We start from the raw sequence: 26,046 nt of genomic DNA, 5'->3' as shown, positions 1-26,046 counted from the left end.
CCAGGCGTGACCTCACTTTATTGTTGTTGCCACCACCCAGAGGCTTCAACCAACCAGAGGTACATAAGCGAGGAAGAGAACAGACAAACACCAGGGTGGAGATTCTTCGCCCTGGTGTTTCTGTTCTCTTCCTCGCTTACGCACCGCTGGTTGGTTGAAGGGGGTGGCGGTGGCAACAATGACAACACACGGTTGACTGCATGACATGCACAGCGCTGGTTGCGGGAGTGCACACACTTTTGCACATCTGTGGTAAAAGAGGAATTGTTAAGATCTATGCAGGTTCACGCTATGTTCTATCATAATTTCTTTCTCTGAGGAACAAGCGGAAACCAGACCAATGGTCGGAGGAGTCTTAGGATACATTTAAGCCTATTTTGCTGATTTGTAGTTCAATCAGCCATCCCATCTGGTGAGCCTGAAATCTACCTATCACTTAGCATTGTGCACACAGGGTGACACCAGTGGGTGTTGGTGGAGGACAAGCATTCCCGAAATTTGATTACGCTATGTCTGGTCTCTTGTGTTATCTTAGGAGGAAGGAAGATAACAAGAGTGAATATCATCTGAAAAGCGTATTCTGCTGATCTGTAATAGTCAGCCATTGTAACGCCGGTGAGAGGGTAGATTATAATTGTTTGACTTGTTTGACTGGATTTTGATTGCTACAGACAGTGGAACTGATATCAAACTTTGTTACTGTGACTGTGGGCTAGGGAGCGCTGTACGGACATTTGGTGTCTGTGTTCTAAGGGAGTTGGTACCTCCATTCTGTATAGCGATCTGCCTGGCAGTCTTTTGAGAAATTAACATAGGGTGGAGGAGCGCCCATACCACTTTCAATATATACAATGAGCCATAAACTACCTTTCTCCTATGTTGCTGTCACAGCAGGTAATAGAAACTTGACAGAACCGACAGGTTTTGGGCTAGTCCACCTCTTTATGGGGGATTCTGAGCATGGCCTTTATTCTTTATTAAGGCACTCTCTGAAAAAGATTTATACAAAGATGCTGTGGGTTAGGGAGCGCTGTACGGACATTTGGTGTTTATGGCTCATTTTACTCTGGGAGAAATGTATTTCTTATTTGTATGTGTCTCATTACAGAAGAAGAAGCCGCCCCGCTATGCACCCTTGTCTCCTCTCTGAGTGTGATACTGCCCGAGGCTGGAGACTCCATTACACTGTGCTCTCTGCAGCCAAAAGCAGGGACACACCTCTTTCAAACCCCCCCCCCCCCCCCCTAAACTTTGGAACAAAGCATTACACAGACTCGGGACCTGGTGCAAAGGAAAGCCAGGGCTTTCAGCTTTCAAAAAAAAAAATGGTTAGATCGTGGTAGGGCAGCAACTAGAACTTTTACAAGAAGCTGCCAAACTCTGCAGATGGGATAATACGTACACCTGGTTGATATTTGGAGGGCATTCTGTTGTTTTTTGAGGGTACATGTGACCTGACTTATGCTGCCGCATCCGCTGATCTGGTTTAATTGTACTGTATGGACCTGGACTGTCTCCGTGGCGGGCGACCCTGGGCAATGCCAGGCTCCTCCCCCCCCCCCCCCCCCCGTAGGCACCCCACTCCCGCCATAGGCCCCACCCCCGCCACCCACACCACCGAACGCACCACATACTCCAGGGAGCAGCTTCTTCGGGGGGGAACATCGAGGCCCACCTCTCCCTGAGGCCAATCTCCTGCCAAACCTGGTCCAGAACTACATACAGCAAGTCCTGGTCTCCACTCCTTGGCCCAGTGCAGGCTGGCGGCGAAGGGGCTGTCGAGCAGGGGCCCGCGTGAGACTCAAGAAGAGGGGCTTGAGGTCAACCATCCCCTCGGTACTCCTGGCAAATGTCCGCTCTCTCCCTAACAAACTGGACGAACTACGTCTCCTCTGCGGCAGGTGGGAGCTCGGGAGGAACACCCCAGTACTCTGCTTCACGGAGACCTGGCTACATGAGAACATCCCGGAGAACGGCCTACACCTCCCAGGCTTCAGCCTCATACGGGGAGACCGTGACCCTTCCCTCTCTGGGAAGAAAAGAGGTGGAGGCATCTGCTTCTACGTCAGCTCTTCATGGTGCCCCACCCCACCGGTACTTCACAGGATGTGCTCCCGAGACCTAGAACTTCTACTCGTGAACTGCAGGCCAGCATACTCACCACGGGAGTTCTCCTCCTATGTCCTTGTCGGAGTGTACATTCCTCCTGATGCTGACGCCAGATCTGCCCTGAATACCCTCAGTGACACCATCTTGCAGTGGGAAATATCCCTCCCTGACTCACTATTTATAGTCATGGGGGACTTCAACAAGGCAAATCTTTCGACAAGAGCTGCCACGCTACCATCAGCATGTTGCTTGCCCTACCAGAGGCCTGAACACCCTCGATCATTGCTACGCGCCTCAGAAGAATGCCTACAAGGCTATCCCGGGGGCGGCGCTTGGCTCCTCCGACCATTGCCTTGTTCATCTCATCCCCACCTACAGGAGGCTCCTGGAATCGGCGAAACCGGTCGTGAAGTTCTCCAAGGTATGGTCAAGCGAGGCCAAGCTCCTCCTTCAAGCCTGCTTTGATTGCACGGACTGGGAGTCCCTGGCAGCTCCAGACCTGGACGAGTGGGCGGACAACGTTACCTCATACATCAGCTTCTGTGAGGCCTCCTGCGTCCCAACCAAATCCTTCAAGGTCTACCCGAATAACAAACCGTGGTTCTCCAACAAGCTACGGCTACTGCGGAAACGTAAGGAGGTGGCTCACAAGGCGGGAAACCAGGAGGAATTCAGGAAGGCGAGGAACGCTCTGAAGCAAGAGCTGAGAGTAGCAAAAAAGGAGTTTGCCGAGAGGATCAAGCCTCCACTGCAACACGCTACACCCAGCCCTGAATTAGCTGAAGAACTTAGCAAATTCTATTACAGGTTCGAAAGGCAGGCTGAGCCTGGGGGGCTCCCACCACCCTCCCCCCCCATGCACACCGACTCAAGGGAGGACTCACTGTCTCTGGAAGTGGGGGAGGCAGACGTTCGGCACCTCCTGTCCACGCTAAATGCCAGGAAAGTCTCAGGACCCGACAGCGTGTCCCCAGCCTGCCTCAAAGCCTGTTCGGAGCAACTTGCCCCCATCCTCTCTGCCATCTTCAGCAGGTCACTGACAGAGGGCAGAGTCCCTGCGTGCTTCAAGAGTACTGCTATTAGACTTCAGCTCGGCATTTAACACTATATGCCCACGCACCCTCCAGAATGTTCTGGCCACACTTGGGGTCCACCCCACCCTACGTCTATGGATCACTGAATTTCTCTCGAACAGATCCCAAGCTGTCAGGCTGGGGGACATCTACTCACGAGAAGTGATAACAAACACAGGGGCACCCCAGGGCTGCGTCCTGTCCCCGCTGCTTTTCTCCCTATACACGAATGATTGCAGATCCATGGTAGACTCTGTCAAAGTCATAAAAATTGCGGATGACACCACTGTCGTCGGCCTCGTCACCAAGGACAACATCCAGAAGTACCAGCAGCAGGTGGAAAGACTATGCGACTGGTGCAAGGAGAACAGCCTGGTGCTCAACACGGCCAAAACCGTCGAACTTATAATTGACTTTAGGAAGTCTGCCCCTACCCCACCTTCCATCTACATCGATGGCACCGAGGTGGGCAGAGTGCCCTGTGCTCGCCTGCTGGGCACCACCATCTCCAGCGATCTCAGTTGGAGGGTCAACATCACGGCAACCCAACGGAAAGCCCAGCAGAGACTCTTCTTCCTCCGCCAACTGCGGAAGTTCGGCATGGCGCAGGAGATTCTAACATGCTTTTACGCTGCCACCATTGAATCGATCCTCTGCTCCACCATCTTGGTCTGGTATGTGGGAGCCACCGCCAGTGACAGGCACAAACTACAGAGGATCATTCGGTCGGCGGAGAGGATCATTGGGAGACCTCTGCCCCCACTTGACCACCTTTTATAACACAAGGCTGCGAACCAGGGCACTGAGGATTGCAAGTGACCTCTCCCACCCGGGCCACTGTTTTTTCACCCCACTTCCACTGGGTCGGAGACTCCGGGCCATCCACACCAAGTCCACCAGACACAGGAACTCCTTCTTCCCTATGGCCGTTAGCCTCCTGAACTCCCTTAACATTCTATCAGCGCCCTACCACCGCATAGGAGCGGTAGACTTCCAGCAGTGCTGTTTCTGAAAGATGAATACTGAGCTTTATGTATATCTGATGATGATTGTATATGGTGTACATTTATATTTGTGTATGAGGTATTACTGCCATTCTGACGGTTTTCCTGCCTTTCTGTCTATGTACCGCTCCATTGTGCCAAACCCAATTCCGGGCTTGACCCAGTCATGCTTGGTGAAATAAAATGATTCTGATATCTTGACCTATTGCCACACGCCATTCTTACAGCCATATTTCACTTCAGCTTGGACACCCCCAATTCAAGTTGAGACTGCACCCTATGCTATTTGGACAGTGCATCATGTTCCCCACCTCCTAGGGTGCAGTTTGTTTTTGCCACAAGCACTGCTTTCTTTAGTTATATCACTGGCAGAACAATAGTACAGTATCCAGGCTGTGGCATTTTAAAAAGCAGTCAGGCGTGGATCAACCATATTCTTTTCACTTCAGCATTTACATTGTCTGCTCTGCCTCTCCATATACAAATGCCTCATAGCTGTGTCGCAATGTTGACTCATCTTCAAGTGAGAAGTCAGCTGACCGAAGCTGCAGAAATGCTACAGGACGGAGTGGTGTCACCTGAGTGGCTGTGCATAAAGGCATGAACATCACAAGCCTAGCTGCTTCAGGTTTCTAAATACAGCTGGGGACCATCAAAGGGTTTATAATTCTGCCCACCTGGAAAAAGTGGCACTGCCATGCAGCATATTTTTTTTTTTTTTTGGGGGGGGGGGGGGGGGGGGGGGGGGAGAGAACGCCAAAGTTATAAGAGATGTATGAGGGACAAAAAAAAAAAAAATAGGTTAACCTAGAAGAAACCCTGAGGGACCTTTCACACTGGCATTGCGGCAAATTGCCACACTACTACTGCAGACTAATGAAAGCCTATGGGGAAGTTCATACTTCCCACATTGTGGTACACTGCGCCGTAAGCACCTGATTTAACGCTAGTGCACACTTACATTAACGTGCGGCTCCTGCGGTGACCTGTGGCAATCTGTGTCGGCAGGGAATTTGTGTTAGTCTCGGGTAATACAAGCTTCTTTAAAGAAGTTGATGTCGGGAGTTGGAGTCAGTGATTTCATAAACTGAGAAGTCGGAGTCGGCTGATTTGTGTACAAAATCCACAGCCCTGGTAAGTATTAGACGGAGTAGGAGTCGGAGCCATTTTGGGTACCCGGAGTTGGAAGATTTTTGTACCGACTCCACAGCCCTGCTTTTTCTGTCTTTAAAGGAACATAGATGCGCACAATTACTGCCACCCGTGCGGATCAGGAATCGACCCCTTAGGTAACATTTTGGAGGTCGAGTGTTGTACAGACGTATCGCTAGCTTACAGACAACCCACACATCTGATTCTATGAAAGGGGTTAGTAGGGATGGCAGCATGGTACACAACGGAGCTCCTTCTGTCAGACAGGGTGAAGAGAGATGTACAGACTCAAAAAATTAGCATATTGTGATAAAGTTCATTATTTTCTGTAATGTACTGATAAACATTAGACTTTCATATATTTTAGATTCAAATACACACAACTGAAGTAGTTCAAGCCTTTTATTGTTTTAATATTGATGATTTTGGTATACAGCTCATGAAAACCCAAAATTCCTATCTCAAAAAAATGTGCATATTTCATCTGACCAATAAAAGAAAATGCAAGAAAACGTGCACGGTTTTTCACAGCAGCTGATGTAATTGATACAGAAAACTGCCAAAATGTGCAGAATCAGAATGCAGAATGTCAGTTTTTTTTTTTTTTTTTTCTGCGCGCGAACAACACAGTAAGTGTGTACTAGCACATTGATTAACATGAGTTCTCAGTTTTTCTGTGCAGAAAACGCGCACGAAAACAGTCAAGTGTGTTCCCTGCCTCAGGAGTTTATTCAGTAAACAATATACAGATGCTTATCTCTACATGTCCGTTACACCTCAGTGAAGCAATTGGTCTGTAGTAAGTCCTCTTTGCGTTACAGACTTTTGGTCCATTCCTTTTAAATGGTAACCAGGCTTTCTCTCATGTTACATCTATACTACGTTGCACTTAGGCCTATATACAGCACACAGTTATATAAGGTGACCAGACTTTACAAAAAGAGTAGAGGGTGGAAGTCATCAGCCAGAAGTCAGAAGAAGCAGAAGTAGCCTTCACTGCACATCAGCAGTGCAGTGAATATTAATTAACCAAGTGGCTAATTACTGCGCATGGGCAAGCAGTCTAACGAGGCGTGTTTTCTTCCTGGAGCGGCCGCTTTGTGTGCTGATTGGCTGGCGGGACCACGTGATGCGGAGTGGAACACTCCGCATCACGTGGTCCCGCCAGCCAATCAGCGCCACGGAGACGCAGTGCACACAAAGAGCTGCATAACGCGGCTCACTCTGGTGTCCTCCTTGAACACTACCAGGCGTTGCGTTAGGGGCACGTTATGCGACCATAACGTCCCCTAAAACGCAACGTCTTGGTGTGAAAGAGGCCTAAAGAGTTCAATGTGACATTATCTGAGCAGGGATGGATCAATACCTCATCGCCTGCTATTGGCTGACAAGACCCCGTGATATCATGACAAACATTGTCTTTACTGCGCATGCCCTGGAAAATTCCATGTCCCAGGGACATGACTCTTAATCTACTAAAAAGAACCTGGTTTAACCACTTCTCTACCACAGGGTTTTTCCCCTAAAAACCACAGCAATTTTAACATTTCAGGGAGGCAAGGGTTAATGGGCTTAATGGGGGTATAATTTATTTAAAAAAAACCCTAACTGATGCTGATCACTCACTAATGCTGTATTAGTTATCTGAGATCCTCTCACGAGTGATCTCAGTAACTGTAACAGCATAGTGACTGATTCAATGTTTACACACATTCTGAATGAATGAGCACTGCCATTGGCTTTGGCAGTGCTTATTCAAACTTGAAAGCACTTTGATTGGCTGACCAGCAGGTGCCGATCGCGACCGCGCATCCGCGTGCACGCGACCGCGCATCCGCGTGCACGCGATCGCGAACCCTCACAGCGGGAAAACAAACAGGAGATGCCTATCTACGCCCCTGTGCCCCAGGTGAATTTTAAAGGGGCGTAGATAAGCGTGGCAAGGGTTGCTAAGTGGTTAATGTACTTGTGAGCATATTTTCATAACAATGGCTCATGTTTATGGTTTGTCGCCAGCTGGTCTGGCCTCTGCCATGGATATCTCTGATACAGCCTTGGGAGTTCTAGTACAATGTTCTACTGAAAATCAGAACTGTCTTTATTTATCTCTAAGAAAAATTCTCCTTAAAGGGCGATTCTGCACATCAAGTCTTTTAACTAACTCAGTTAAAGTAACTGAGGCCTACGAATTCAAGCATATAATACTTAAATTATAACAGCTATAGCGTTAGATTACTAGGTGGCCATGATTATTCCCACAAAAACCTTCTCCGTCTCATTACAAAAGTTTCTGATATAGAGCAAAGATATGTTGCAGCTTTAGGCAGTAGGCAGTATAGCCATTAGACAAGTACAGCACGTCTGGTTACCTTCCATTGTGGTATTTAGGTTTCCTCGACCCAGTCAGCTTTTACTGTCGCAGGCTGTTGTTTCACTGCAGTTTGTTCTTAACTAACTCAAAGCTGGGTTGACACTAAACGGGGAGCAGTACTGTATCCATTACAACAGGTATAGTGGAACAGATTGCAATCGAACCACTGCCCCCGAGAAAATCAAAAGATTTTTCTGCGGTGGACTAAAAATAAGATGGTTGGTCAGTGGGAACTCACTGGCCCACAGAAAATGTCTGCAGTACTAAAGTACAGTATAAGCCTGTTCTACGGCTGTATACACATGAGAGGATCTGCAGGCAACTTTTTGTAGGATTAATTATCTCCTGATCTGTAAATAATTCAATGAGAATGGCAAACCAATATACACATGAGCGCATATGCTGTCTGTAGCATCCATGCCATTAGCCCTATCTGTTGACTACGGTATTCCTTCATTACTTAGATTGTAAACTCTTGTATCATAATGTGCACTTATGTATGCAGGTTTGGCAATCACACCCCTATTTATTGTACAGCATTGCATATGATGTCTGCGATTTATAAATGACTGTTAATGAAATAGTTCCTGGTAACAGAATGCAATTTTAAAACTTTTTCACATCTTGTTTGCAGTATGTTGGCAGCCCGCTTTGTTGTCCGAGCCGAGCCAGTATTCTCTCTGGGAGATACCCACATAACCACCATGTTGTGAATAACACCATTGAGGGGAACTGCAGCAGCCAGGCTTGGCAGAAGGCACTGGAGCCGTACACCTTCCCAGCAATACTTCATTCCATTGGCTACCAGACATTCTTCGCTGGAAAGTACCTGAACCAGGTAGTTACTGTTCTGCATTTGACTGTTTCTTCAAACCAGGAACAGAAACATAAGGAACTTCCTTCATTTGCTCCTGCATTGAAATTGCAGTCAGCTTGTATTCAGAATGGTTTCAGACAATTAACCATTGTTTATACTGTGAGGGCAGAAGTAATTGTTCGTTCTTTTTAACCATTTACCGCCATCCTAACGTATTAAAACGTCATGCTTACCGCTATTAACAGCAACATGACGTTTTAATACGTCGCGCATTCCCGCCGCTGCTACCGCCGTGTGTCCGCCGCTACCGCCGCCATTACCGTCGGGATCCCGTGCTGGGCGATTGGGGAAGAGGACTGAACAGTCCTCTACCCAATCGCAGTGCCTGGAGTGAATGGACGTGACCGCGAACAGCGGCTGCGTCCATTCACATAAACAGGAAATGTAACAGTTTAATAAAGTGTGTAAAAAAAAAAAAAAAAAAAAAAGTGAACACGTCCTATGAGTGTTCACCAGCGCCATCTTGTGGCCAAAAAGTATATTACACTTACAAAATACATACATTTTCAAGTATATACACATCATTAATAAAATTACACTTCCAACCCTCCCCCCCAAAAAAAACACTTGTAAAAAAAAAAAATCAGCTTAAAAAAAATAAATAAATAGTTGCCTTAGGGACTCAGCTTTTTTTATTCTATATTTTATGGGGGAAAATTAATTTTAATTTATTACATAGGGGCTTGTAATTATGGCCAGAACAAACAGAAAAATAACCACTTATATTTCAAAATAATATACTGTCGCCATACATTGTGGTAGGGACATAATCTAAACGGTTTAATTATCGGGACCACTGGGCAAATAAAACGTGTTTGTTTTATCCACAGGAGAATGTTTAATTTTAAAACTATAAAGGCTGAACACTGAGAAATAATGATTTTTTTTTCTTTTTTTTTCAGTTTTTCTCATTAAAATGCATTTAGAATAAAAAAATTCTTAGCAAAATGTACTATCCACAGAAAGCCTAATTGGTGGCGAAAAAAACGAGGTATAGATCATTTTCTTGTGATAAGTAGTAATAAAGTTATTAGGGAATAAAAGGGAGGAGCGCTGACAACTGAAAATTGCTCTGGTCCGTTAGGATAAAAACCCTTGGGGGTGAACTGGTTAAAGATGTTGCCGATACTGAAATGCTGCATAAACTTTTGCTCTAGGCACTTTTTTTAAAATTTATTTTGTTAAATTAAAATGTGTTTTTAATAGAATACTTAATTGAAACCGCAAAGAACACAGTATAAGAATATATACAGTTGAAAAAAATCCGCAAAGAATATATGCAGTGTATATACAAATTCAGGAGAGTCTGCACTCTTTTAAAAATGGGGGGAAAAGTGTTAAAATATAAAACAATATTGTACATTCCAATATAAATTTCAGTCTGGAACCATAAAAAGGGCACATTTATACTCTGGAATACTTGCAGTAGGTAGTGTGCTTACAATGTGTGTATCTATATATAAATCTCTCTATGAATATAATGTCCATATTCTAAACAACGACATTTCATCTCATCTGAAAAAATTCACACATGATGCAATCAAATCATTTGATTTTTAGGTTCACATACTCTTTCTGTTTTTACTACACGATCAGTAAAATTCAGTTGATACTGATAGATATCTGATTAGGCATGGAAAAAATGTATTCCATCAATTTTATATAGTTTATCACTTAACAATGGAGATGGCGAATTAGTTCTTAATGATTCTGGCTTGCATGAAAACTAAAACGACAACTGAAGTGAGAAGTATATGGAGGCTGCCATATTTAATTTCCTTTATATAGTACCAGTTGCCTGGCAGCCCTGTTGATTGGCTGCAGTAGTGTCTGAATAACACCAGAAACAAGCATGCAGCAAATCCAGTCAGAAACACCTGATCTGCTGCATGCTTGTCCAGGATCTATGGATAAAAGTATTAGATGAAGAGTATCAGCAGGACAGCCAGGCAAATGGTATAATATGGCAGCTTCCATATCACTCTTGCTTCAGTTGTCCTTCAAGGACCACTATCACAAAAACTTAAAATGCATGGAAACGCATACAAATAAGAAGTACGTTTCTTTCAGGGTAAAATGAGCCACGAATTACTTTTCTCGTATGTTGTTGTCACTTATAATAAGTAGTAGTAATCTGACAGAACCGACAGGTTTTGGACTAGCCTATCTCATCATGGGGAGATTCTCATGGTTTTGTTTAGCTTCTAAAGCACTTAGGGTCTGTTTCCACTACACGCAGATTGGATGCAGAAAAACTGACTCAAATGAAAGCCTATGGGCCTGTTTCCACTAAACGCGATTTTTCTGATGCAGATTTTCCCATAGGCATTAATTTGAGTCAATTTTTCTGCATCCATTCTGCGTGTAGTGGAAACAGGCCCTTAGCAAATGGCAGTTGCTCTGTCCAACTGCCAAATAAAAGTGTACAGCGAACGCGGAGGCTGGCCAGTATCATTGTATAAATCCTTTTCAGGGAATGTCTTTGTAAAGAATAAAACCTTGCTGAGAATCCCCCATGAAGAGATGAACTAGTTAAAAACCTGTCTGTAATGTTAGATTTCCACTACCTACTGTAAGTGACAGCAATTGCATATGAAAATTGCATATTGAAAGTAATTGCATATGAAAAGTAATTTATGGCTCAATTTACTCTGGAAGAAGCATACTTCTTATTTGTATGTGTTTACTTGTACTTTAAATGTTACAATTTTTGCGATAGTGGTCTATTAATGCAAACTGGATGTTGCTTAGAATTGTCAGGAAGTGCATGGGATGGTTTAGCTCCAGGGACGGAATAATGAAGCCATTTGGGGACAGTTGGGCTTCTCAGATATTTCACTGTCCGTTTTATCTCAGTTTAAAGTGGTTCGAGATATTTCAAAGTCCATAAACAATCATTGGTGGTCATTTCAAGTGACAGTTTAATGAAGAATTTCTGTACAGATGCACTGCTTGACCAGTGCTGAGGAAGGGAATATATACAGGAGGCTTCCTGCTGCAGTGACAGCAATGGCCTAACAGTAGCAGTCAGTTGTTGGTGATATGACCTGGAAGGTCACTTATGACCTCCTAACTGATGACTTGAGTCACCTGTAATGCTGGATTTTCATGCTAGATCATCACAAATGGTGATGAAAATGACGAGTCTGCATGTGTGCTATTATAGAACATCATGAGATCAGGAAGAGGAATCGCTCTCGCTCTCGCTCTCTCTCGCTCTCTCTCTCTCTCTCTCTCTCTCTCTCTCATGCATTATAGATTTCAGAAATCCTCCCTTTGGCTGAGGAAAAACTAAAGCGTGTCACGGCTGTGCACAGCAGCTGAGGCTGGGAACATTCTTGACAAATGGCATTTGTAGCCGTGCATGCACAGGATGTTGTCAGCCGAGGCTCCTGCGCATGGACATGAGATTGCTACTGCTTTCAGTATTTGGTAATATTTGCATTTTGCTTTTATGGCATGTGTACTTTACTGCCCTCAAAGGCAATTCTCTACAACTGTTCTTGTGTATACTCATTCACATGAATGGAGATATTACACAAGCTGTTATGGGGCAGTCTTATAGAGTACAAGCAATCTTGTGTATCAATGACCTTTCTTATATAGATTTGTCATTCTCTTTATTTTGTATGTATAGTATGGATCCGAGGATGCCGGTGGAATAAGCCATGTGCCTCCTGGTTGGAGTTTTTGGTTTGGTCTGGTGAGTATAGCATTTATCAGATTTGTACTGTTTGTGGCACTTGACCTTTATATCAGGCTAAAAATGTAAGGACATTTTTCAAAACAATGTCTCTTGTGTTGTCGGTGGTGTTGATAATAGGGGAGGTAGTGGTTGTGATTGCTCTGGGTCCACTGGACCAGAAATCCCATCCAGGTCCCACCTTCAGCCACAGAAATAGCTTCTCATTGGGGCTATAGTGGTAATAAGGCCTGGGGCCCACCAAAGCCATTTCAGAAGCATTTTGGATTCGCCATTGATTCCAAAATTGATAATTTAATTGAAGCCAGTAGAGGTGATCCCACAAGTAGCAATTGCAATGGCCAAAATCACAATTGTGGTGCCTGCAGCATTTTTTTTGACCTATTGTGCTTCAATGAAAAGTATAGTAGTGCCACAAAAACACTTTTCAGTCACTGTATTTTTTAATATATTTTTTTGAGGTGCTTTTACTATCCAGGACCAAAGAATTGAATCTCTCATGGAAATGGCAATCGCTGTGCAAATTGCTTACATGAAATTCCAAATTGCTTCAAGATTGCTGGAAGATCGCCTACAAAACTGCATAATGGCCCTTTTCCACTTGCAGTTGCATGTGTGCTTGCAAATCTTTTTCCTCTTGCTGCGATTGTAAAGTGAGTCGGCCAGCTGAAACACGATTGCACCAATTATCGTGCAGCCCAACCATAGCGATTTTGCATAAAATCGAAATGCGCTAATGGAAAAGTGCATCGCATTTTACATGTAAATCACAGTGCACAATCGGCAAAATGCCAGCAATCCGCTTTAAGAGGATCGCGGTTAGTGGAAAAGGGCCCTAAATGCTTTCAATTGCGATTCACACATTTGTGTACCTGAGGTGACATGAGAGAAACATGTGTATGTACAGTACAAAACATATTAATAACCGAGCTGTTTTACTTGTTTTATTTTGCTGCCTGAAAGAGTTATTTTTTAGGCATGAAAGTGACCGATTCTGTCTGGTCAGTACCTTGTCGGGAATATAGAAAACTTCACTGATAAGCAAATTACAGCCATAAGAGTTTTTCTGGCAAACTAAAACTGCTGAGCTCAGTAGAGAGAGAGAGAGAGAAAAGGTCAATAGTTCATGTATTTAAGTCTGGGACACTTATTAGGCTGCCACTAATAAGAGACAGTAAAACATTCAAGCTACTTTGCAACTGTTTAATATAAAAGGAAACTCTAGGATACTTTAAAAAGTCATTTTTAGGAGTAGGAGGATAAATACAATTGTTTCTCATCAGTTTATTTTCACCTTCACTTTAAGGAATTGAGGGTGATCAGGGTCAGAGTACGTGTATGTCATATTATGTAACAGCAAGTCTTGTTTGCACACTCAATTTCTCTGGTCCTTAAAGCAAGTATACAGCCAAAAATGAATGCAGCATGTACCATGTTCTCTTAGGCCTCTTTGCCACGAGCATCTGACAGGCAGTGAATTCAATTCCTGTCAGATGCTACCGGCCACAGGCTGGGCACTTTCTAGCGCTTGGCATTGGCGGCAGACAGCCCCCCTCCCCCTTACCCCCATGCAGTTGCATCTGAGCTGCAAGGTAACTCCACCGGTGATGGGTGGTGTTACAACCGCTGCCATTCAGCTGCATTTAAATTGCACCTGAATGGCAGTAGTGGGTGGCAGATGGGACATTGGACTGCTCAAATGAGCAGTTTAGGCATGTGAAAAAGAGGCCTGAAAAAGTTATACTGACTTCCCGGGGGGGAGGGGGGGTTGTTTATCTCGCCCTCTGTGCGGCCAATTCTGGGGCCTATCCCACTTTCTTCCAGACGGGTGCCATGGCATTCTCTTTATTGGAGATGAAGTGCCACAACACCAGTCTGGAAAGCGGCGGGGCTAAGTGACTGAAGTGGCCATTTGGAGTGTGAGTTAAACAAAAAAATCTCGGCAAGTCGGTATCTCTTTTTTAAGAGAATACCGGTACATGCTGTGTTAATTTTTAACTGTATGGTCGCTATAACTATTGTTAATTGTTTTGGAAATGAGTGCTGTACAGACACACTACTCGGCCATAGGTGAGCAGCATGTACTATTCTATGGATAAAGACAGGGCAGTGAACAAGCAAATGGCTTCATGTGATGTGGAGTACAAATGAACACAATGGGCTCAATTCTGGTAGGGGTTTACGTTAAATACATAACTCGGGAAAATACCGCATTCGTTATTTATTTTTAAATTCTGGTACAGAACTGCATTTACCGTGTGGTAGAGGTAGGTCTAATTATGTGAGGTAAAAGACATGCAAACATGCCCCTTATTTCACTTCAGAATTCAAGTGTGAGGTATTTTACTACTAAATACCGCACATTGTTAGTCAAAAATTACCACAAGAATTACCTCATGAAATTACATGAGGTAAAATCTTACTTAAACTACCAGAATTCAAAAGTTGATTTTCCTCATGAGGTAAATCTAATTCCATGAGGTAATTATCTACTAAACCATAGGTTCTCAACGTGTGGTACGCGTACCCCAGGGGGTACTTCTGATGGTTCCAGGGGGTAGTTGGGCTTGAAATAATTAACCAAGTATAACAAATTTAGAGTTTTAGATTATGATAAATCCTATATAAACAACACCAATTAGTATTTTAGATAATTAAAAGCAATAATAAATGCTTGGAAATGGTTTAGAACCAATTATTATTTACTATGATTAAAAATATATTTGTCAAGGGGTACTTGGGATAATGTTTACTATGCCAGGGGGTTCTTGGTGAGTACAGGGTTTTAAAAGGGGTACATACCAATAAAATGTTGAGAAACACTGTACTAAACGCTACCAGAATTGAGCCCAGTGTGCTTATTCTCTTAGCGATTCACTGCAGCCAATGTTACACAGTGCTTCTGAAACATCTAATGCATTAGTTGGATCAGATGAAAAGAGCTCAGGACCAGAAAAAAGACCAGACAAGTTATTTTGCTGCTGGGTGAGCTAATATTTTCCTGACAACGCAGTGTTACCGTAATTGTATCATGCGACTTCCAAATCACGCGAGTTAAGCAAATTTAATTAAACCCTACATATGGTAGCCTGGGGCTTTTAGGAACCTAGCAAGTTAGTGCATGTTTTGCATTATCCAGGGGGCACTTTATGTTAGTATGGAAATTACAGAAAGATGTGGGCCTAAATGTGAAGAGCAGGCTTTACAAGCATTATTATTGACAAAATATATATATTTTCTCCTAATTGCGAAAGAAGTTAAAAATACCCTTTAAGTGTTTCAAGAGGAATCTCTTCATTTTGCTGAAGAGCCAGCGTGTACCACAGAGGGGCATTGTGCAACAGGCAGCTCTTAGGTGATCTGTACTTCAGTGTTTGCTGTTCTTACAGTATATATTCTGAAGAGGTATACCTTTCTTTCTGAGTTCCTGTGTTTGTGGAGTTATGCAACATTGACCTTTAAGTACAGCATTTGGTTATAGGCTAATTGGTAGGATATATTATCAGGTGACATACAGAGAGTAGTCTGCAATGGTTTAGGATAGCACGCAATTTACAAATGCTGCAAACGGGCGGCTAGAAGTGGAAGGATACTTACAGCACCCTTAAGATGATTATACAAGGGCTGTTTGACAAGTAATGGCCTAACCTATAAATAATAAAAAAATAAAAAAAACAAAACTCTGTAAATGAATCCTTTATAATAATAGGCAAGTGTCTCTGCGTCCCATGTTCCTGTGTGTGTTTTTTCGTTGTGTGCATGTGCAGGGATGCAGAGACGCTGAGCTGGGGGAATGACGCGGGGCTTGCAGGGAGAGGACGGGGTCAGGAGGGGCGGGCGTGCATGTGGGTGCGGCAGGCGCATGCTCGCTGACATGCGCCTATGACAGACCTAGAGCCTGTTTATGAACGGGCTAAGGTCACTAGTAAAATATAAAGCCTTATATGAAATTTGACACCCCCACCCCAAAAATAATAATAATATACATTTAGTTAGTGATTATCAAGCACAGAGCTTTTATCAAATTACTTCAGTTAAAGGACATAATCACTAAGGATACCCATACGGGAATGCAAGAAGTGTTAAATGATGATTCGCTTCCACATTCAAAAGATGGGTTGTCTAGATTAAACCTGGTTGAAAAAGCGTTTGTGGTAAAGAAAGGCCTGGAGCACCCAAAGTTTTCTCCCTGGAGACAGGATTCATGATGATGTCTTCCAAGACTAAAGACTTAAGGTGCGTACACACGCTTGATTTGTAGGAACGACGGGTCCGTCGGCACCTCACGCTGGGCGGGTTTTCAGCAGACTGTAGTGCGTGTGTACGCACTGTCGTCGGACTGATAAAGCTGTTCCTGAACGATCCACCTGTCGTTGGCTGCTGTAGTGCGTGTATGCACCTTTATGCTACATACACACTTGAAAAATTAATGAAAGATCTTAGACCAATTTTACCACCTTCCATGTAGTATGAGAGCCATACATACACAGTCTATTCTATTGAGCTGAACTCCCCATCAAATAAAAATCTTTGCAAGATGCTGCACACAAAGATGCTGTACACATTCAAAAGATCAGTATCTGCAAAAGATCCTTTCTTGCAAAATGCATTCATAGTCTATATCTGCAGATCCTCATACACACCTTGACTTCATCTGCATATCTGACAATCATCTGCAGATCTGAAGATCCATCCTGGTGGATCTGATCTGCAGATGAATGTCTGTTAAACAAGGTGTGTATGAGGATCTGCAGATAGCATAGACTATGAATGCATTTTGCAGGAACGGATCTTTTGCAGATAATGATCTGTTGAATGTGTACAGCATCTTTGTGTGCAGCATCTTGCAAAGATTTTTATCTGATGGGGAGTTCAGCTCCATAGAATAGACTGTGTATGTATGGCTCTCGTACTACATGGAAGGTGATAAAATTGGTCTGATGCTGGGGATACACGGGTCAACCCGGCGGCTCGATTAACCGCCGGATCGACTCCCGCCGCGTCCCCGCGGCCGGATCAATTCCCGCTCGTCCCCACGGGCGCTCCTGATCTTCCGCTCGATTCCCTGCTATTTTCCGCCCGCGGGGATCGAGCAGGGTATTGATACGGCGGGTCATCGGGCCTGTCGTAAATTATCAATCGAGCCATCAGCGGTTGGATTGATAAGGAGCAAACGAGCCGTGTATGCCCAGCATAATGCTGGGATTACACCATACAATTTTCTGTTAGATTTTTCTGTTAGATTCTCTAAATTCAACTTGTTGGAAATGTATCTATCTTACCATCTATCTGCCGAGCAATTAGGCATTGTTCTACTCAGCAGGAGATGACTAGAAGACAATGCACCAGAGATGATGACCAGTCTCTACAGAAAATAATCTAATTATGAATTCTAACAGAAAATCTAATGCTGGGGATACACAGTACGTTTTTGTACCGTGTATCGAGCAGCTGATGCCGGGAGCTGATAATATTCAGCAGGTCCGATGACCCCGCTCGATCCCCACTGGCGGACAATGGCGGGGAATCGAGCGGCTGATGAGGAGCGCCGGCGGGGATCGATCCGCACGGGTAAGCGCCGGCATCTAGCCGTGTATGCCCAGCATAACAGGAGAATCCAACAGAAAATTGTATGGTGTAATCCCAGCATAATCTTTCATTAATATTTCAAGTGTGTACACACCATTAGCAATGCTTCTGGTGGTCAGAGTATGGAGATTTCAAATGAAAGAGCTGACTACATTCTTACTAAAGAACTTGGAATGAGGAAACTTTCTGATGAATACTGTCAGCAGCAATTCCTACAAGGTGACAGTCGTTTTGCTCAAAATCATGCATCTGGCACTTCTGCGAACAGTGAAATAAATAGTAATTTTTTTACTAATGTACTGTACTTGTACGATGATGGATTGTTACAAGACCTCTGAAGAATGTTTGTCATCTGTTAGTAATGCATTTCTTCCAATGCTTCTCTTCCAGGAGAAAAATTCAAAGTACTATAACTATACTCTGTCAGACAATGGTCGTGCAAAGAGCTACGGACAAAATTACAGCGTGGATTACCTGACTGATGTCTTGGTGAGTAAATATTATTCATGTATGGATTTAATGATCGCCAAAATGATAGCCAAAAAACACCTTGTATACACAATACATACATAACCCCAGTGCCGCCCCCCCCCCCCCCAAAAAAAAATCTTCCCCAACATTAACAGTAGTAGCAGGAGAAAAGTGCTATACAAAGCATTAGCAGTATTATTTTACTGTACTATCAGAACCAACCACTGCCCAGCCTGCTGAAACTGAGGCACAGATCAGTCTGTTAGGCCCGTAAAATAATAAATACAATGTATTTATTCTTAAAAGCACCAACTCAATCGCCACAAAAAGCGATTTGTTGAGTGTTTTGCGTTTTTCCTATACCTTCCATTGCAGCAAAATCGCCCTAAAAATGGTACAGGCAGCTGAGTGGAAAGCAGACAAAATGCGCTGATGTGAACTATCCCATAAGGATACATTGCACAAGCAATTTTAGGGTGCTTTTTCAAATTGCCGGCGCTCAAAAAACAAACAAACAAAAAATGCCCTAGGTGTGAATAAGCCCTTAGTCTGTGCATTCCTCCAGGTCCCATTCACAAATGCGAGTACTGAAGTTCACTCTTCTGACCTGTACAGCACTGAGACCTGCTTACTGCTGCCGATACATGAAGCTGTAACAATTTGGAACCCAAAGCAACAATAGGGAACTGTTCTACTTCTACTCTCTACTTCTAATAAGCGGCCTTTGCGGCGTATGCTTTGTAGATGAGCTTCTGGATTTGTAAAGACACTGTCACCTAGATAAAACTCCCAATGACGGATGCTTCGTGGCAGAAACAGCCTTATCAGTCCACCGATAGACTGTACACACGCTGTACTGTCTGCTGAAAACCCGCCCATCGGGAGGCGACGACGTACCCGTCGTTGCCTTATGTCAGGCGTGTGTACGAGCCTTATGGCTAAAAGTATTAAAGGCAGAGGTTCAGCTGGGCAAAGTGCATTGTTTAAAAGGAAATAAATACGGCAGCCTCCATATGTCTCTCACCTCGGGTTCCTTTTAAAGGTGCCCATACATCAGGCGACTTTGGCGGCCGATCGACTAACCAATTTGATTATTATTGAATTGGTTGAAAATCGGTGCCGCCAAACGCAGGCCCGACCGACGATGTGACCAATTTAGGGGCAAAATTGATTGCATTGGTCGATCGCGCCTGGTGCAAGATGTTGGGCTGAAGTTGGTTGATCGGGTGGCCGATTTTGGAATGAGTGACAAAATCCCCGCTGCTGCCCTCAATGTATAAATTTGCCCCCCGCCTCCCCCAATGTATATTTATACATCTGTCCTGTATCAACCTCCACGCGGTGTCCGTAACCTCCGGGCGGCTCTCTGTACATGCCACTGGCGCATAGCCTCTGATGTCAGAAGCTATGCGTCGGTTGCATGTACGGAGAGCCGCCCGGAGGTTGCGGACATCTCGGAGGCTGACACAGGACAGGTAATGTATAAATGCACACACTGGGGGGGGGGGGGTATGCGGCACATTTATACATTGGGGGGAGGGGGGGTAGCAGTGAGTTGGACGGGCTCAACTGATTCCCTGAAGATTTAATGGTGAAATCGGATGGGAATTGGCCTGCAGTATATGGGTAGCTCTAATTCGATTAGAGATATATTTTGTCGAATCTGCCCATAATCTCGTGATGTACAGTATGTATCTGCTACCCAAAAGCACAACCACATTATCTGCCTGCAGTGTGCATTAAGGTCCGTACACACGCCGGACTGGAGGCAACGACTGGTCCGTCGTCACCTCCCGCTGGGTGGGTGTTCTAGCGACAGTCCGGCATGTGTACAGTCTGTCGGCGGACTGATACGGCCGTTCCTGAGCGATCCGCCGGGCGGATCGCTCAGAAGCAGCCGTATCAGTCTGCAGACAGACTGTACACACGCCAGACTGTCGCTGGAACGCCCACCCAGCAGGAGGTGACGACGGACCAGTCGTTGCCTCCAGTCCGGCGTGTGTACGGACCTTTACACGCTGCAAGTCCAGACACACACAATGGGAAGTTGATAAGGATGTGATATCTTTTAACTGATTATCTAATTCTCAAACCTTTCTCTCTGTGTTAATAGGCCAATTTCTCCCTGAATTTCCTCAGTTACAAGTCAAATTATGAACCCTTCTTCATGATGATTTCTACCCCAGCTCCACATTCCCCCTGGACAGCAGCCCCCCAGTATCAAGACTCCTTTCCAAATGTCACCGCACCCCGCAGCAGCAACTTCAACGTTCATGGCAAGGTATAGTGTCAGAGGAAACTCTCTTTGCCTTTATATATTTGGTAAAGCAGAAATGTTCTGCCACTTGTTTAACCACTTGAGGACCCAGCCTTTACCCCCCCCCCCTTAAGGACCAGCATGTTTTTTTATGATCTGTGCTGGGTGGGCTCTGCAGCCCCCAGCACAGATCAGGTTGCAGGCAGAGCGATCAGATCACCCCCCTTTTTTCCCCCCTATGGGGATGATGTGCAGGGGGGGGGGTCTGATCGCTCCTGCCTTCCTCAGTGTTGCGGGGGGGGGGGGGGCACACCTCAAAGCCCCCCTCCACGGCGAAATTCCCCCCCCTCCCTCTCCTCCATCTCACCCCTGGTGATCGGGGCTGCACAGGACGCTCTCCGTCCTGTGCAGCCTGTGACAGGCTGTCATCTGTCACATGGCGGCGATCCCCGGCCGCTGATTGGCCGGGGATCGCCGATCTGCCTTACAGCGCTGCTGTAGCAGCAGCGCCGTTCAATGTAAACAAATGTCTCCTGCGTTTACATTTAGTCTGCGAGCCGCGATCAGCGGCTCGCAGGCTATTCACGGAGGCCCGCTCCGTGATCTAACAGGAAATGGCCGCTCGCACGAGCTGCCTTTCCTGATTAAATAGGGAGGCACCTGGCGACGCAGATGTGCGTCGCTGGTCCTCCAGCTACCACTTTGCCGCCGCACAGTATGAGTGTGCGGTCGGCAAGTGGTTAAAAGCGACTGAAGTGCAAAATGTATTTTTTATTTATTTATTTATGTTTTACTTCCTTGAGTGAGAGCCTGGAAAATATTGATCCATCGTTCCGTGTGTATTCCTGATTCTGGTAACCTTAACCAAGAACTAAAAGAAAAGTTTCACTTTACCTGCCCCTTGCAGACGTCCTGTGCCGACGCAGTGCACAGGACAGCCAATATGATGTGCGCAGCCTCACTGGCCCCGGTGACTGACCAGTCACTGAAAACAAAACTAACTGCCAGTGGGGGACCAGAGGATTGGTTTGAGATGGCGTGAGCACAGGATGCCTGCAGGGGGTTGGTGGAAGCCTCAGGTAAGTAAAACTTTTTTTTTTTTTCTTAGTTCTCGGTTAAGGTTCACTTTTTAAGTACTGTAATAATTGCATGGTGTACCAGGCCTTAAGTTGGTCGCAGACTGTACAGTTTTTTTTTTTGTTTTTTTTTGTTTGTTTTTTAGACTTTCGATCAGACAAAACATCTAATGAAGTGTACATTGAAGTATGTTTAATTATTTTGCTTCTCACAGTCATGCTGCTTTACCCTATCTTTTTGTATCTTCATCCTTTTCAGGACAAGCATTGGTTGATTAGACAGGCAAAGACCCCTATGTCAAACACCTCTATACAGTTCCTAGACAATGCTTATCGCAAAAGGTAGTTTTTTTTTTTTTTTTTTTTTTTTTTTATTATTATAATGCAAATGAATGTCTTTAACATCGCTATGTAATGTGTTTATAAAAATTAAATCTTTAAGTGGACCTAAGCTCTGCATCATAGCACAACTGACAGCCAAAATAAAGCAAATTGGAGCTGAACAAATACCTTTACCTTTCAGGGAAATGAAGAAGAGCTCATTCTAATGGTGCTCTGTGAGATAATGCTAACTGATTGTTGCTGCTCCATTGGCTGATGGGAAATCACTGCAGCCTGGTTGTGTAGCACCTTTAGCTTCTCAACGTTTTGGATTTCTATCCACACTTCCTTAGCTAGCAAGACATTAGAAGTTAGTGTTTATACTCCTATTGTCTTCAAATAGCCAACTTAAGTGCAAAATAGCAATGCTATCAGAATTCAGTATTGTCACACTTTCCACACAATGCCATTGCTCAACCATTCCTTAAAAGAAATCTTAAAGGAAGCATCCGAGCACCTAAAAAAAAAAAGAGGTGCTAATACTTACCCGGGGCTTCCTTCAGCACCTAGCAGCCGTTATTTCCCTCGCCGCAGCTCCGGGGTCCCGGGATCCGCTCCGTTTCTGTGCGAGTTATTGACAGCAGTGCTCGCACAAGCGCAGTAGAGGCCAACCTGGCGAGGATGCCTTCTGAAACGGAGCGGACCCCGGAGCTGCGGCGAGGGACATAGCGGCTGCCAGGGGCTGGAGGAAGCCCCGGGTAAGTAGAATTTTTTTTTTTTTGTTTTTTGATGCTTAGATGTTTCCTTTTGAAGTGAAATGTAATGTGGCCAGTTACTTACCTGGGGCTTCTTCTAGCCCCCTGAGGTCTTCCTGGTCCCTCCCAGTCATTCCGCACTGCTCCATTCCCCCAATGTCCTCCTTGAATGCTGCCTGCACAGCCCTGTGCCTTGTACCTCTTACGTCACGCTCTCCTGGCCCGAAGCATTCTGTGCAAGGGTGTTCTGTGACCAGGAAGTGGCATGTGACCAACCCTTTCTGTAGTGATTGTGAAATGCTTATTGAATGCCAGCTTCCTCTTCGTTCTCAGGAAAACACAAATTTGGATACGTACCCTTTTACACCTAGTCTCCTATGCTTCTCCAAATCTAGAGATCACCAGAGCACTTAATGCTCCTATGCACTGGGTCTAGTACAAGTGGCAAGCTCTGGGGGAATTTTTTTTTTTCACCCTAGAATTTTATCAAACTAGGAGGCTTGCTGCTCAATTGTTGTAAAATGAGTGTTTTTTTTTTTTTTTTTTTTTTTTTTAGGCAAATATTCAGTAATGCTTCAAGTGCAAGTGGTTAAACATTTTTTTTACCATGATTTGCAGGCAAAACCAGAATTTTTAGCAAATCCAATGCGGTAGACGTGTTTGGCTGTGAAGCTGAACAGCGCATAATGCTAAGTACTTATGTAAAAAGGAACTTGCTTGGTTTCAGTGTCATGTACAAAATGAACCTATCCAGAGAAAACTGGGGAGTCATTATTGGTGTTCCTCTTTTTTGTTTCTTTGTCTAATCTGCAGTAAGCAAGTAGCTCAGGTTTTCAAAACTTACTGGCTACATGCTTGTTCTTGATCAGTGAATCAGAAGAAAATAAACCCACAAACAGGAGAAAATCTTCACACAGTGCCACTGTACATATTTCCAGGATGATGTCATGCTGCTCTGTTTGTGAAGCCTCATAAACCACATAACTACAGAACCCTGCAGTAGCTGCATACCTGCGGCTCTGCTCTACCATACAGTCAGTGAACAGAATCCTTCCTTGGCTGAAAGATATGTTGGTGACTCTTTAGCCTGAATTGTTAGGTAATCAGCTGTCACTGCAAACAACAAGTGACATTTGTAGTTCTCTGTATGGATGGATCTGGGACTCCAGTTTTTCTTCATGTGATATATATTTAATATTTAAACCTCTGTTAGTGCTGAATATCATATAGATACCGGTAATATGCATATTTCTTTTATATGGTAATTTTTTTACAAAATAAAAGCTACGCTGTTTCCCATGGGCTCACTGGTCTTTAGTGATGTGGACTGTATAGTGCAGAGTAAAGGTGCATTCACACTTCCAATCCTAACTGGCCAATTTTACCACTTCTATGCACTATGAGGGCCTACAGATTTTGAATTTTTGATTGTGTAGGTACATTTTCATACTACATGGAAGGGGTAAAATTGGCCAATCAAGATTGGATGTGTGTACACGCCTTTAGGCCTAAGATCCACTAGCAGTGCTTTTCTGAGCGCTTGTGTTTTGAAAAGCTCTTCCTAAGAGCTATGGGTGTGATCCCACTAGAGGGATGTGATTTTTCTAAAAATTACACATAGCATTACATTAGCAAGAGCTTTTCAAATCACAAGCGCTTAAAAAAGGCTACTACCGTCTTTCCCCGAATTTAAGACATCCTCCAAAAGTAAGCCCTAGCCCATATTTCGAGTATTCTCGAAATATAAGGCATCCTCCTAAAATAAGCCCTAGTCAGAATGGGCGCTAGGGTCCTCCTCCACATACCCCCCCTTCCCCCCCCCCCCTCCGCTCGCCACCCGCCCGCTTTACCTCCTCTGTGCCAGCTCCTGTCCCCCTCAGTCGGATCCCCCTGCGGTTACTGCCAGACATCATTCAAACCGCAGATCAGCGATGACGTCAGCTCCTGTAGCCCAGTAACAGCGCCGCCCTGTACAGGAAGTAAACACAGATCACTTCCTGTATATGGCAGCGCTTACTGGACTACATTAGCTGCCTTCGCCGCTGATCTGCAGTTTGCATCATGCCTGACATAAACCGCACGGGGATCCATTTCTTGAGGGGAACAAGGAGCCAGCACAAAGGAGGTAAAGCGGGCGGGCGGGCGAGGGGGAGAAGCTGCCTATATACACAGGGGGGGGGGGGAATCTGCCTATATACACAGGGGGGGAATCTGCCTATATACACAGGGGGGGGGGGGGGATCTGCCTATATACACTTGGGGGAATCTGCCTATATACACTTGGGGGAATCTGCCTATATACAAAGGGGGAATCTGGCCATATATACAGGGGGAATCTGGCTAAATACTAAAGGGGGGGATCTGGCTACTCCTGCAAAATATAAGACCTCCCTGAAAATAAGACCTAGCACATATTTTGGAAGGAAAATTAATATAAGACAGTGTCTTATTTTCGGGGAAACACGGCCTTACAGCTAATTAGTAACAGTTAACCTCTTCTGAGTTCTTGAACTGTGTGACATAGTGCAGGAGATATCTACTTATCTAAAGCTTAGACAGAATTATGAATTCCATCAGACCTCCTTTGGGGAAAACATTGTTTTGAATAGTGTAGCACTTCTTTAATGCTTTGGCCTATTCGTAGTGTTTGGAGTTCCCTAAAGTTAATGCATGCTTGTGTGTTTGGGCAGGTGGCAGACGCTGCTGTCTGTTGATGACCTGGTGGAGAAACTTCTGAAGGAATTGCAGAATCGGGGTGAGCTGGATAACACCTATGTTTTCTTCACATCTGACAATGGATACCATACAGGTATGTTGGCTCTTCTGTTGCCTACTCCACACCAGCTGAAGCTACCACTATGACACCACTGTCTGTATTACAGGTCAATTCTCAATGCCAATAGACAAAAGACAACTTTATGAATTTGATATTAAAGTTCCATTACTTGTCCGTGGACCTGGAGTGAAACCTAATCAAACAAGCCAGGTAAATTGCTATGGGAACACTTGTTTAAACTATTGTGGGGTTCTTAAAGTGGACCTGGACTAGTGCACAGGACGCAACAGAGAGAAATGCACCGTGTGGTTTTGAGAGAATTTCCTGTCTAATTCCCCCTAATCTTCAAGTAATCACAAGTGTAATTTGTGCCAGCACAGAAGTTCAGCAGTCCTTGGCAGGCACAGCAACTATGTAAACATAGGATGTTAACCCTTTGTCTGCGATCATGAGAGCAGGAAGTAGACACACTGCAGATTTATTACAGGATTTGCATCAGCCGTAACAAATGT

The 26,046-nt window shown here is 44.6% G+C and overlaps 1 protein-coding gene across 1 annotated transcript in view; it reads left to right on the top strand.

Moving 5' to 3' along the window:
• Positions 1 to 26,046, top strand: part of GNS (glucosamine (N-acetyl)-6-sulfatase) — a 49,582-nt gene that overhangs the window by 6,082 nt on the left and 17,454 nt on the right. The window contains exons 3-9 of the mRNA XM_068276749.1: positions 8,344 to 8,547; positions 12,224 to 12,289; positions 18,269 to 18,367; positions 20,463 to 20,630; positions 21,942 to 22,024; positions 25,449 to 25,567; positions 25,641 to 25,744. Of these exons, the coding sequence (XP_068132850.1) occupies positions 8,344 to 8,547; positions 12,224 to 12,289; positions 18,269 to 18,367; positions 20,463 to 20,630; positions 21,942 to 22,024; positions 25,449 to 25,567; positions 25,641 to 25,744 (843 nt within the window). The remainder of the gene's footprint in view (positions 1 to 8,343; positions 8,548 to 12,223; positions 12,290 to 18,268; positions 18,368 to 20,462; positions 20,631 to 21,941; positions 22,025 to 25,448; positions 25,568 to 25,640; positions 25,745 to 26,046) is intronic.

Source organism: Hyperolius riggenbachi, chromosome 3 (assembly GCF_040937935.1).
Source record: "Hyperolius riggenbachi isolate aHypRig1 chromosome 3, aHypRig1.pri, whole genome shotgun sequence".
Lineage (NCBI taxonomy): Eukaryota > Metazoa > Chordata > Amphibia > Anura > Hyperoliidae > Hyperolius > Hyperolius riggenbachi.
The sequence above is the reverse complement of the archived record's forward strand: the minus strand, read 5'-3'. Positions and strand labels throughout refer to the sequence as shown.